Raw genomic sequence first — 13,934 nt, forward strand, 5'->3', positions numbered from 1 at the left:
GCTTTGTGTCAAACTAACCAGTGCCCCCCTCCAAAGCCGCCCCTTCTCTAGTTGGCGCTCAGAGATGTGGGTTGTGATATTTCTCAATTCTTTTATAATCATGAAAAGGCAAGGCCAGTTCAGATACAAAGATGCTTCATTGCACCCGAGAGTTAGTCAACTGTGTGTTTCTACACAGTTTTTTTTGAAATGGCTCGTCGCAATTATAGATGAAAGCAACTTTTGACGTTGCATTATATTGTTTCCAAATGAGAGACCCTGGATCTGTCACCAAAACCCAGCTGGGATTCTAGCACCAAACACAGACTCCACTTTTGTGCGGGCAAGCAGGAAGCTTGATTTGAGCTCATGTTTGTATCTCATTAAGACTCAGCCCCAGGCATAAGAGGCCTCACAGGCTCTGGCTGGGCCTGCTCCTTAGAGCTGACTCTCCCTTGGCTCCAGAAATATGTTCCTTATTGCCAGTGACTTAAGCATTGTCCATGCCTGCCTCTGAAGAAAAAGCAGATTGCAATCATAAGAGAAGGTCCCAGTGGCCTGAGGCTCCTTCAAGCTAGCACCTCACTACTTCATGTGGGAACTCTTGAGCTAAGTTCACATCTGTACCGAAACAGTAACCATATTCTCTCTGAAGGTCCAAACTGCCCCACTGTATGTATGGGCACCACATGAGGTGGTAACCCCCAAATGCCACATTTACTACTTCCAGTGGGTGTGTGACATGCAGCTGTGCCTGATGACCCTTGATCCTGAGCCTTTGTGCATCATGGGAACACACTTATGAACTGTGTTCCCAGAAGCAGTAGTCTAGCTTTTGAATTTAAAAATGGCATCATTGTGGGAGCAGGAGAGTGGGCTCAGTGGTTAAGGGTGCACCCTGCTCCTGTATAGCAGTAGGAACTGAAGTTCCCAGCACTGTGTTACAAGGCTCATTCATAACTACCTGTAACTCCAGCCCTGGAGATGGGGTATCTGAACCTCTGGCCTGCACGGGGACCTGCATTCATGTGCACTTAGCCCACCATCACCCCTCAACAAAGTCGTATAAATAATTTTAAATGAGTATATCATTAAAATGGCTTCCTGATAATATGACACGTAAGACACCCATTAAAATGAAATTCTCATCTCTATACCACACATCCACACCCACATGTACATACACACGCACACGCACACACAACCTCTTTCTCTCACACACAGATACAAACACAGACACAGATAGACACACACATGCAATCTCCCTCTCTCTCTCTCTCTCACACACACACAAATGCAGACACACTCACAAACAGACACAGACACCGACAGCAGACAGACAGACAGACAGAGACACACACACACAAATACAGACACAGTCACAGACAGACACCGACAACTGACAGACAGACACACCCAGAGGAAGAGGAAGAAAGGGATGGAGGAAGGAATGAAAGAAAAGGAAGAAAAGAAATCAAATGTCAGGGCCTCTTCCTCACTAGCAAATGAAGGGACACAGGCCAACCCTGGGTGGCATTCCTTTCTGAGGTCCTAGGTTATTTCCGGGGACTGTATTGTGGGTCTCAAGGCAGCATGGACCCCACAGGAATATGACTCGGCTCTCCCTGAAGCTGTCTCCGGGCTGCTGCTGTGGCCAGGCTGAGCAGCTGGCTCTTCCTTAGAATCCACCACTCTTTGTCCAGCCAAGGAGGAAAGGGATTTGCCCGCTCCATGCAGCTCAAGGGTCACAGGTCAAGGTAATTCACAAATAAAGACCCCCTACCCCAAGTCCTACCTCTAGAAAGTACTGGAAACAGAGAAAGGATAAGGTTTGGGGACTGTGATCTGTCAATGATCCTGCAGAAGCTGGGTGGAGATAACAGAAATCACTAGGTGTCCTGTACCAGTAGGGCCCGTGTAGGAGGGACTGGAATTCCTGTTTCCCCCTTCCGGTCTCCAGGGGAGCCTGGCCTCTAAAGACCTAGCACACCTGGCTGAGGGGAATGGGGTTGGAAGGCAGGCCTATTGGGCAACAGGGCGGGGCCAGCCCGATGAGGTCACCCAGCAGGGATAAAGGGCCCCAGGGAGGTTGCAGAAGCCAGGCTTGTCCTCTGGGTCTCCCAAGACCACAGCCATGAGGCTGCTCATCCCTGCCTTGATGTTTCTTGAGGCCCTTGGTGAGTGCAGGAGCCTGGGGAGGGTCACCCGTGGGAAGCCCGGAACTAAATGCCCTCTTCTGTTATCTAGGGAAGACTATTGGGCTCAGAGAGGGTGAGATGTCTGCTTAAGACACACAAGGCACCTGAGTTTAGACACTCGCTTTTGCCAGGACTGTGTGACTGCATCACCCTTCTGACCCTTGGTTTCTTTATTTTAAAACTGGGTGGACTCAGACCTGCTTCAGGGAGTACTTGTCTGCTGCAGTGGTACCTGGTCCCAGGCCCAGGGCCCATATCATCAACTTTCTACCTGGCTACTGAGGAGATGCCTGCCCCCTTCAGGGAATGCTGGCTGCAGGAGAGCCTTAGCACAGGAGAGGACTGCGGCAGGGGCTGGGGAGGGAGTGTGCTCTATGCAGCCCTGGGATTTGCAGGGTGGGACATTGAGGAGCTTGGCTTGGCACTTGGTCTTTTGGTCACCCTGGTTACACCTTCCAGCAGCAGAAAGGAGCTCCCCGGCTTGGCTTCTTGCCTTGCTAATGCATTCCTTGCCTTGAGATGTGGCTCCCCTCTTTGTGGCCTCCTCTCACTTCCAGAGCTCACCCCATGTCAACTCCTTCTTCCTGCTCCTCTCTGCTCCCAGTGAGCATCCCCTCATGCATACAGAGCATCCTTTCCCTCATAGGTTTTCTGGCCACATCTCCTCTGCTTAGTCACTAGCTGTCAGTCCACTCTGCTTCTCCCTTAGGCAGCACTCCCATCTCTATCCTGCTCCCGCGAGGTCCAGCTTCACTGCCTCTGAAGAAGGCTCCTTTGTACCAGCGCTGGGACCTTCCATGTCTGGCTCGACACCCTCTCTTAGTCCTCCTGCTGCTGCACCCCACATCTAACCCAGGCATGTTAGGCAGGCAGGCTAGCTCAGTGGTCAGCAGTGCTGGTGCCCAATCACTTAGGTTCAAACTCTAGAGCCAACACGACTTAGCTGGAAAGTCATATAACTCGATAAAGCTGCACAATGCCTGAAACTATGGGGGTGTTGACAAAAATCACACCGAAGAGCAGATGAGGTGACCCTTGCTTGCCACCAAGACTGAAGACCCCGAGTTCTAGTCCCAGAACTCACTCAATGGAACCACCAACTTTCTATCTATACATTTATCTTTTCTTGTCAAATGTGGTGGTGCACACCTTTGATTCCAGCACTTGGGAGGTAGAGGCAGGGGCAGGGGCAGGGGCAGGGGGAGGGGCAAAGACAGAGGCAGAGACAGGCAGAGGCAGAGGCAGAGCCAGAGCCAGCCAGAGCCAGAGCCAAAGGCAGGCAGATCTCTGTGAGTTCAAAGTCAGTCTGGTCTACACAGTGAGTTCCAGGACAGCCAAAGCTACTAAGAAAAAAAAAAAAAGTGGAGATATCCAATATTTTGTCTTGGACTTGGACTTCCTTCACCTAGTCATATTATATGTATGTATGTGTACTACTTTTTGTAGTTGAAGAACTTTCCATTGAAGGGATGTACTGTACTTTGTTCAGCCATCCTATTCACCAATGTTGGGATTTAGGTAGTTACTTTTGTTGTTGTTAGTTTGAGTTTTTCCCTATCTAAATAATGCTACTATGAATATTAATGGTAAATCTTTATGCAGCTCAGTGTTTTTATTTCCATGTGCAATTGCCAACCTGTCTCCCAAAGTGGTGACATCATTTCACAGTCTCAGCAATGTGGGAAATTTTCCATGTCTGCAACGCTAAGATCCAGTGTGCACTGCAACGCTAAGATCCAGTGTGCACTGCAACACTAAGATCCAGTGTGCACTGCAACACTAAGATCCAGTGTGCACTGCCATGCCAAGATCCAGTGTGCACATAAGTAAAACATGAGCCATACCTTCTCTGCTTCCCTGCCAGGTTCATCTAGGTCATAGCTGATGGAGGTCAATAAAATCATCTTTGGAGTGGATTGCCTTTGGGGGTAGGGTGGGTAGGAAATGAATTAATCAAGAGAAGGAAAATAATCTAGAGGCTCCTTCACCTTTTACTTGTCTGAATATCATTCTCTGTGGTCCAGCAGCTTAGCTTCACTAGAGTGCAGTGGCTGAACATGACCACGCAACGTGGAGGGAAGGAGGACGGTGACCATGGGCAGTCTACGGAATGCCATCAGACATCGAGGAGGTCTTCCCCATGGGCACTGCTGCATTCCATTTTCTCTTTCTCCCAGGACTCTGTCTAGCTAAGACAACAACTGTTCGGTGGTGTGCTGTATCAAATTTTGAGGAACAAAAATGTTTAAGGTGGCAGAACGTGATGAGAAAAGTGGGTGGCCAGCCGGTCAGTTGTGTCAAGAAATCCTCCACCAACCAGTGCATCCAGGCCATCGTGGTAAGCTAATGCTCCAACCGGAGTGAAGGGAAGCAAGGAGAGGGGTGCAGTCCAGCCACAAGCTCGAGTCTCTCTTCCCTCTGCTTCATTTCCTGGGTACCGGTCAGTTGAGAGCAATCCTCGCTCATAGGAACCGGAGTTTCTTGGTAGCTAAAGAAATACAAATGGCAGGCCTCTTATGGGCTAATTGGGGTCTTATTTCAAATTGTTCATAGGAACTATTTTTTTTTTAAAGTCTAAGCAGCCGTATTTGATAAATGTGTAATGTCTCTAAACCCTTGAGAAATAAGCCTGGCACAACCATAGATGCCACATCCCAGCTGTTGGGTAGGGATGGCCAGGACTCTAGATATTAAAAAAAACATTTGTTTGCCCTCCAGCACCTATGGAAAAGCTGGAGATAGTAGCTTTCCCTCGTGGCCCTGGGGTCTAGGAAGTAGAGACCAGAAGTCTAAACAAACTGGTGAGCTCCAGGTTTGGCAAAAGACTTTGTCTCAAAATGTAAGCCAGAGAGAGATGGAGGAAGACAAGCTCTGGCCTCCACACATTCATGTCCTCCAGCGTGTGAGCACACACACTGCGCACATCCCCAAGACTAAAAACACACATGAAGGCAAAATAGGGGATAAAGTACGTGGAACAAATAGCTTTAAATACAGAAGACTGTGACCGTATGACCAAGAGTAACTGAAGAGGACAGGCATACATAGGGAACACACACAACTTCAGGAGTTAAAGCCCTGGAGGGCGCTTACTGCCCACAGAGAATGACCCCTGACCTGTGCCGTCATCTTCTAGGTAGGACATAGGGACATATGAAGGGCTGACTCATTCTGAAGCCCCAGAATCTTTTCTCCTGAAGCATGTTTGGCCTATTTCCTTGCAGACAAACAGAGCGGATGCCATGACTCTTGATGGCGGCACTATGTTTGATGCGGGAAAGCCCCCCTACAGACTGCGACCTGTAGCAGCTGAAGTCTACGGGACCAAAGAGCGTGAGTTCTCCCTGTGAAACTTCATGACTGTACTGTGGCTATGGAGAGGTTTCTGTGGAGTGGGAATGGATGAGCCAGAAAAAGCTAACCTAGTCAGTGTCCCACCCTGGGGAATGAAGACAGATCCTCCTGATGCTGGGGTCTCCTTCCCACAGCATCTTGGGTGGGGTAGATTCTTCCCCTCCCTCTCATCCAGGTTAAGCCCTGCCTAGTCCCTCTGTTCCTTGGCAGAGCCCCGGACTCACTATTATGCGGTAGCAGTCGTGAAGAACAGCAGTAACTTTCACCTGAACCAACTCCAAGGCCTGAGGTCCTGCCACACAGGCATTGGCAGGAGTGCGGGGTGGAAAATCCCTATAGGGACACTTCGTCCATACCTGAACTGGAATGGGCCACCTGCATCCCTTGAGGAAGGTAAAATGGGTTGAGGGGGTATCCTGAGTTGTCTAAGCCGGGAGTGTCTAGTCTCACTGTAGACACAAGCCACTTTGGAATGGGTGCTCCTATGGGATGGGTCCAAGGTTGGGCAGAGGGAGGCAGGGGCCATCACACCTACAACTCTGGGAGCCGCCAGTAGCTGTTCTCCTGGCAAAGATTCTTATCTGAGTTCTGAAGCCACTCAGCTCTGCCCTGTTCTGCCTGGTGGAGGAAGGAGGGGTTCCTGGTCTGTGGGGGATCGGGGTGGGTGGGTGGCTGCTGCGGGGAGACAGGACTGCGGTGGCTCATCCTCTGTGGCCTACTTCTCTGTGTTTGACAGCGGTGTCCAAGTTCTTCTCAAAGAGCTGTGTTCCTGGTGCCCCAAAGGATAGATTCCCCAACCTGTGTAGCTCGTGTGCAGGCACAGGAGCTAACAAATGTGCCTCCTCCCCTGAGGAACCATACTCGGGCTATGCAGGAGCCTTGAGGTGAGCAGTACCACTCTCCTCCCCAGTGGTCCACGGGAGCACAGCTTCAGGGCAGGGTACAGGATGGAGGCTTGGCTCTCCTGATGTGCAGATCGAGAACCCAAGGCCTAAGAAATGGTTGGCCTCTCTGCTGCATGTTCTTCTCCGGCCCCTAGAGGCCCAGCAAGGCCCTAAACTCTATAGCACATTGATGGAAGCTAACCCGGTTATGGCCCCTCCGATCATCTCACACCTGACTTGGCTCTCCTGCTCTCTTGGGCTATCCTGCTAACTTCCTCCCCTCCTCCATTCCATCTGGGTGAGGCGGATACTTAGTCCAACTCTGGCCTCTCTCTAGAGTAGGTGAGGGTGACCTCTGCCTGACTTCCTCCTCCGGCCTCTCCGCTGTTGCTAAGGATCAGCACCTCCTCTCTAGTCCTTTCCTGGAGCTCAGGCACTTTGTAGGGTGACTTCCCTAGGTCCTTGCTGGCCCTGGCACGTTTGCCCACTCAGCCTGGAGAGGAAGAGCCCCGTGGCTGGGGACACCCCATCTTTAACTGCGTTCTTCTCACTTCACAGGTGTCTGAGAGACAACGCTGGAGATGTGGCTTTTACCAGGGGAAGCACGATATTTGGTAAGGGCCAGGGAGAGGCTGTGGGCATGGCTCCCTCTTATGTACTTTCCTCATAACTGTGAGGTGCACAGGTCACCCGATTCCTCAGTTTCCAGTCACACTATTACCAAGTTGCCTACTGGGTCCAACTCTGCTTTTAGGTTTTTCTTTAAAAAAAAAAAAAAACCAGCACTTTGAGATTAATTTTCATTTTACATGCATGGGTGATTTGCCGACATGTATGTCTGTGTATCACATGCATGCCCGGTACCCAAGATGGCCACAAGAGGGCGTCAGATCCCTTGGGACTGGAGTTACAGATGGTTGTGAGCTGCTATGTGGGTGCTGGGAATCGAACCCAGGTTTTCTAGGAGAACAGCAATGATCTTCACCACCAGGCCACCTCTCCAGCCTCTACCTCCAGCTCTGAAATCTCCCACTCCTACCCGCTTCTCTTTCCCCTCACAGACATGTTCACAGGGAGCCTGTCAAGTGCCTGCCAAGGTGTACACGCCTTTGCAACATAAACATTCCTGGCGTGGGTCTCTGGATTCTGAGTTCACACAGGTTTGACTGAGCTCTAAAGCAGTGTTAGCCCAAGGCTTCTCCACTCAGTGTCGAGGGTCTGAGATTGATCCGTGGTTTTAATACATGGGTAACTCCATGGTTCTGACTGTCGAGGAAGGGTCTGTGGGACAAGCCTACCATATTTGACATTTCTGTCAGCCTAATGAAGGACAGCCAGGGATGTTTGTCCTTCTTTTTGCCACATATGTGTGCTTTACCTTTCTGCATGCTCAGAAACAATTCAGTCTTTTCTTTCTTTCTTTCTTTTTTTGTTTGTTTTGTTTTTGTTTTTTGAGACAGGGTTTCTCTGTATAGCCCTGGCTGTCCTGGAACTCACTGTGTAGACCAGGCTGGCCTCGAACTCAGAAATCTGCCTGCCTCTGCCTCCCAAGTGCTGGGATTAAAGGCATACGCCACCACTGCCTAGCCAATTCAGTCTTTTTGATTCAATTTTATCAACTCTGTGATCAGAATTCTCTTGGGGGAGAAGGGGGAAGCCCCAGCTCAAGGTCACGGCCAAGCGGCAGCCCATCTTGACACATTTCCCTTCCTCCCAGAGGAGTTACCGAATCAAGCTGAAAGGGACCAGTACAAGCTGCTCTGCCCAGATAACACCTGGAAGCCGGTGACAGAATACAAGCAGTGCCACCTGGCCCAAGTCCCTTCACATGCTGTCGTAACCCGAAGTAGGAATGACAAAGGAGATGCTATCTGGGAGCTTCTCCGCCAGTCACAGGTACACCTACACACGCACAGCCCCCCTCGCCTGCTTAGGTTTAGGGGTCGGGAGGGCCTCTCTTTCCCTAGCTTCAGCAGTGGAGAGAGTTTGAAAGTTTAAGGACCATGGGCCCCGACTCTCCCTTGGACAGCAGAGACATAGGAACCTTCTTCAGTGTCAGCCCCTAGCAGGCTTTCCTGGGCTCCAGCAGAGGCAGGGCTGGGTACAAGATGCTATTCTTAGGTCCCAAGTACCTTGGGACAAAAAAGTTTTCTGATGAGGTAAGTTATAGTTGAGCTTGTGTCTGTGCAATGAGCAGAGTCCCTGGGAGCTCGGATGTCAGCTGAGGCTACCATTTGAATTATCCCTGAGTCCCATATTGGGTTTTGGTTTCTTTCTTCCTTCCTTCCTTCCTTCCTTTCTTTCTTTTTCTTTTACTTTTCTTTTCTTTTCTTTTCTTTTCTTTTTTTTTTTTTTTTTTTTTTTTTTTTGAGACAGGGTTTCTCTGTATAGCCTTGGCTGTCCTGGAACTCACTCTGTGATTTCTGTCCTCGAACTCAGAAATCCACCTGCCTCTGCCTCCCAAGTGCTAGGATTAAAGGTGTGTGCCTCCACCACCTGGCTGGGTTTTGGTTTCTTTTCTTTTCTTCCTTCCTTCCTCCCTTCCTTCCTTCCTTCCTTTCTTTTTTTTTAAGATTTATTTATTTATTGTGTATGAGTACACTGTAGCTGTACAGATGGCTGTGAGCCATCATGTGGCTGCTGGGAATTGAACTCAGGACAGCCCCGCTCACTCCGGCGTAACACACTGTAGCTGTCTTCAGACGCACCAGAAGAGGGCATCAGATCTCATCACGGGTGGTTGTGAGCCACCATGTGGTTGCTGGGATCCGAACTCAGGACCTTCGGAAGAGCAGTCAGTGCTCTTACCCGCTGAGCCATCTCTCCAGCCCCTGTGGGTTTTGGTTTCTTTCTGCTGGTGACCATAGTTCTTTCTTTCTTTCTTTCTTTCTTTTCCTTAAACAGGAGAAGTTTGGAAAAAGCAAAACATCGGAATTCCAGCTCTTCGCCTCCCCCTCAGGGCAGAAGGATCTTCTGTTCAAGGACTCTGCCATTGGCTTCTCGAGGGTTCCATTGAAGGTTGATGTTGGGCTCTACCTGACCTTTAACTACATCACATCCATACAGAACCTGAAGAAAAGTAAGTGAACCCCAGGCAGGAACCCAAGGGTACTGAGCAGGCAGTGAACTGTGGGTGAGCTTTGCTCTGGGATGGTCTCTCCACCACTGGTGGGGCTGACACACATACAAGCATCTCTGCCAATCAAATCAAGGCCATTGTGAAAAATGTCTCCAAAAAAAAAAAATGTCCCAGACGCTGGACTAATGTTTCCGTATTCCTCTGTGTATGGCAGGGTCCCAAGGCCTCTTATTAAGTGAGAAGGAGAGGCATGGACTAAGAAAAGAATCTGGGGAGATTACTCCAGAGGCTAGGTGAAGTGCCCCTTCTATGCTGGGATCCGAATTTGGCTGGAGAGATTACAACAGTTTGAATAAACTTGTCTATGTTTATCCTACTAGTGAGGACTTAGAGAGGGAGTCTGAGTGAACCAGGAGGCTGTACTGTGATACCTGCTGGTGACTGTTGGCCTTGTGGGCGGGTGGTCAGGGCTGAGCCAAGGTCCTCTATGCCAGCCTTTGGGGTATACACTAGTTTCCATGCTATGGTGCTTTCATTCCGAGGGACAGAACGCTAGGCACACTGTTACACCAAGGACTGACTGATGGAAGAATTAGAAGCGAGGGAAACCCTCTGAAAGAACAGAAGAAGAAACAGAAGGCCTTCATTCTGGCCTGAATCTGTTTGAGGGCTGTGATTCGGGGAAGGGAAGGTCTCACACAGATTCCTCTGTCTCAGAAGATCTGGGAAGGAACTTGATCCCCAAGGAGGGCAGAGGTGGGAATGAGGCAGCACCTGAGTGTTCCTTACCATTGTCCTTCCCCACAGAGCAACAGGATGTGATAGCCTCAAAGGCCCGGGTCACGTGGTGTGCAGTGGGCAGTGAGGAGAAGCGCAAGTGTGATGAGTGGAACAGAGCGAGCAATGGGAGGATTACCTGCGCCTCATTCCCCACCACGGAGGACTGCATCGTTGCAATCATGGTAGGGAGCCAGTGTCACACGTGCTGTAGGCGGTGGGCTTTTTAGAGAGCATGAGCCATGGTCATCTGCTTACAGTGAGGTTGGTCACCGGAGAGACCACTGTGATAAAGGAACACCCAAAAGAGGTGGGCTTGGGGCCGCTCAGGCGCATGTGTTGCGTGGAGGAGCAGCCTTCCAAGTTTGAAATATAATTTGTTGTGGAATTTCTGCCCTTTCCAGTAAAATAGCAATTTAGGGTTATTAGGTTAATTTGGAAAATATGTAACAGTTTTAGCATCTCTCTCTCTCTCTCTCTCTCTCTCTCTCTCTCTCTCTCTCTCTTTCTCACTCACTCACACACACACACACACCTCTGCATGTAACTTCATATAGAAATATTTACAGTGAGAGTTTTGAAATTTCCCATCCCAGGTTTGTCTGTCCATGCAGCCCAGAGCAATTCTGGATTGTATGGGTTATACACTTTTGATCCCTCAATCAAATAAGCAGTATATCATAGATACTTCTCTACATCTATGCTTAATCTTGGGAAACAGTTTTAAATGCTTATTTTATTTTATGTATACGTGTGAGTGTCTGAGCGTATATGGGAGTCACATGCACGCAGGTGCCAGAAGAGGATGTCGGATCCTCCGGAAGTGGAGAGACTGTTGGAGCTATCCTGTCAGTGCTGGAACTGAACTCAGGTTCACTGGAAGAGCAATGGGAGCTCTTAGCCCCTGAACCAAATCTCTCATCCCCCTCATCATTTTTTGTTTTGTTTTGTTTTTTTGTTTTGTTTTGTTTTGTTTGTTTTTTTCGAGACAGGGTTTCTCTGTGTAGCTCTGGCTGTCCTGGAACTCACTCTGTAGACCAGGCTGGCCTCGAACTCAGAAATCTGCCTGCCTCTGCCTCCCAAGTGCTGGGATTAAAGGCGTGTGCCACCACCGCCCGCCCTCTCATCATTTTTAACACCATTGTAAAGCAGTGCTGACTGGACAAAGGAGTGTGCAGTCCCGATACATTCATATTTCTGTACTGGGATGTGGCTTCTTCATTCTCATGAGTCAACACGATACCCAGCCTCTGGGTACGGGAATGTCGTGCTAAGAAGCAGAAGTTAGCTGAGGGCAGCTTTTCTCAGCATGTGTTTTGTGAGTGAGGCTGGTTCAGAAGGGAGCATCAGGAGTGCTCGGGTACAGGAAGAGTTCTGTTCAGAAGGCAGCGTTAGTGTCTCAGGTGTGTAGATGACAGCCCAAAGACAGTGAGACCGGTGGGGGCACCGAGTCCACGTGGTACTTCCTCGGGGCGTTACGTGCAAACAACACACGTCTTGAGGCTGTCCCCGAGAGCTCTGAAGACAGTATCTTTCTGTGGTGTGTGTGACCCACTCTGTCTCTGCAGAAGGGAGATGCTGATGCCATGAGCCTGGATGGAGGCTATGTCTACACTGCGGGCAAGTGCGGTTTAGTTCCAGTCTTGGCAGAGAACCAGAGTAAGTGGAGTTGATGTCTGTCCAGGTTATGCCATATGAGGTTGACGTGGGAGTGGGGAGGTGTTACCCCACTCAGTAGATCCCACTAGATCCTGGAGAAGATGGAGAGAGAATCGGAAGAAGGAATGAATGAAAGGGGCTATGACACCCACTTCACCCTATCCCCCCAGATGGACAAATCACGGTAGTTTACTTCTTGATTACAATAAAAACAAAAACATCTTTGGGGATGGTGAGATGACTCAGCTGGTACAGGTAGCATCGATTGCTAAGCCTGATGACCTAAGTTTGATGCCCAGGTTCCACATGGTGGAGGGAAACAACTCCCACAAACTGTGTGCAACCCCCCATGCATGCACACACAGGTCATGTGCACCTGACACTATATATGTGTATGTAATATACTTATATATATAATGTGTAATGTATATAATATATATATCTATACACACCCACACAGCATGCATGTGCTGACAGCAGGTATGTACTGGCAACATGCATGTGCTGCTAGCATGAATACACTGACAGCATGCATGTACTGACACCGGATGAAGGGTCAGCAAGCCCCAGAGGTCACCCTGTGCTCTGCTGTCACCGTACTCTCAAATGGCCGTGACTCTCCTGACTTCCAAAGACGTAGATCACCTTGCCTCTCTTTAAAGTTAATGGAGAGAGAGTTGAGCATATCTGCCCCCACGAATGTGTGGCTGCTGATTATCCAGTCTTGTGGCTGCATAATATTCTATTGTGTGACTCGATCACAGTGCTTCACCATTGTCTTCGTGGATGGGCCTTTCGGCGATTTCCATCAGGTGGTTATTGTGAATGCCGCCGCTATGGCCATCCACGTCCATGGATGAAAATGTGTATTTATTTCTGCTGTGTTGACAAACCGAGGTGTTCGCCTTAGTTCGATCTCATATTGTGAGCATTTGAAAGTTTGTGGCCTCTCAGGAGATCTGAGTTGTCAGTAATGTTTTGCTTGTCTTTGTGCCTTCAGAATCCTCCAGAAGCAATGGCTTTAATTGTGTGGACAGACCAGTGGAAGGTACGTCGGGGGCAAGAATTAGTCACCACTAAAGAAGAGGCAGTGGAAACCTCACTAACCACACAGAGGCCGAGACTGGGAACTGTTATTACAGATACAAAGAGTTGATGGAGGAATAATTACAGTTAATGTTAGAATGCTTCCTCATGCTTGGTGGGGAACTTTCGTGTGGTCACTCGGTGCAGGCTTATGTGGAAAGAGAAATGTTGCTTTCCCCACTCTGTACATTCGCGGAAACAGTGGCCCAGAGAGTCCCCCAGTCCAGCCGATCTCACTCATACTAACTAGTACTGTGCTGGCGCAGAGGCTGGCTTTGAACCAGGGCTTCTCTCCTCATCAAGCGCAGGGCTCTGCACTAGCCTCAGCTGCTCTCCGGAGTCAGAGCTTGCTGAGCGTGGAAACCTTAGTCCTCGCCCTCAGGATGACAGCGATCATGTTAACTCCCTGCTTGCACTCAGCTCTGGGGGGTCCTCGGGTGCATGCCCTTAGCATTCATGAAGCTGATCTACTGGCCATCTTATCTGTGTGTGTGTGTGTGTGTGTGTGTGTGTGTGTGTGTGTGTGATGTGTGCATTGCTGAGGCCAATCTCAGTAGGGTCTGTTGTCCCTGGGTAAAGGTTTATTTTTATTTTTTTATTTTTTTTTTATTTTTTATTTTTTTTAAAAGATTTTTTTTTTATTTATTTATTTCATGTATGCAGACACTCCAGAAGAGGGAGTCAGATCTTGTTATGGGTGGTTGTGAGCCACCATGTGGTTGCTGGGATTTGAACTCAGGACCTTCGGAAGAGCAGTCAGTGCTCTTAACCACTGAGCCATTTCTCCAGCCCTGGGTAAAGGTTTATAACTCAGCAACACTATGTGGCTGGTTGAGGACAGTCACCTGCAACCACTTAGAGGATCAATTTTTTATATTATTTTATTTAACCATACAGATTGGTCTTCCCTTGACACGG

General features: G+C 49.2%; 1 protein-coding gene across 1 annotated transcript in view; it reads left to right on the forward strand.

The window, feature by feature from the left end:
* The first annotated feature begins 2,069 nt into the window (after positions 1–2,069).
* The window catches only part of Ltf (lactotransferrin), a 24,334-nt gene continuing 12,469 nt past the window's right edge, over positions 2,070–13,934 (forward strand). Inside the window, exons 1-11 of the mRNA XM_031343461.1 lie at positions 2,070–2,156; positions 4,355–4,515; positions 5,402–5,510; positions 5,742–5,924; positions 6,268–6,415; positions 6,974–7,029; positions 8,133–8,311; positions 9,320–9,494; positions 10,302–10,456; positions 11,840–11,930; positions 12,931–12,978. Of these exons, the coding sequence (XP_031199321.1) occupies positions 2,114–2,156; positions 4,355–4,515; positions 5,402–5,510; positions 5,742–5,924; positions 6,268–6,415; positions 6,974–7,029; positions 8,133–8,311; positions 9,320–9,494; positions 10,302–10,456; positions 11,840–11,930; positions 12,931–12,978 (1,348 nt within the window). The 5' untranslated portion in view covers positions 2,070–2,113. The remainder of the gene's footprint in view (positions 2,157–4,354; positions 4,516–5,401; positions 5,511–5,741; positions 5,925–6,267; positions 6,416–6,973; positions 7,030–8,132; positions 8,312–9,319; positions 9,495–10,301; positions 10,457–11,839; positions 11,931–12,930; positions 12,979–13,934) is intronic.

The sequence above is a fragment of the Mastomys coucha genome, unplaced genomic scaffold, assembly GCF_008632895.1.
Source record: "Mastomys coucha isolate ucsf_1 unplaced genomic scaffold, UCSF_Mcou_1 pScaffold23, whole genome shotgun sequence".
NCBI classification, from domain to species: Eukaryota; Metazoa; Chordata; class Mammalia; order Rodentia; family Muridae; genus Mastomys; species Mastomys coucha.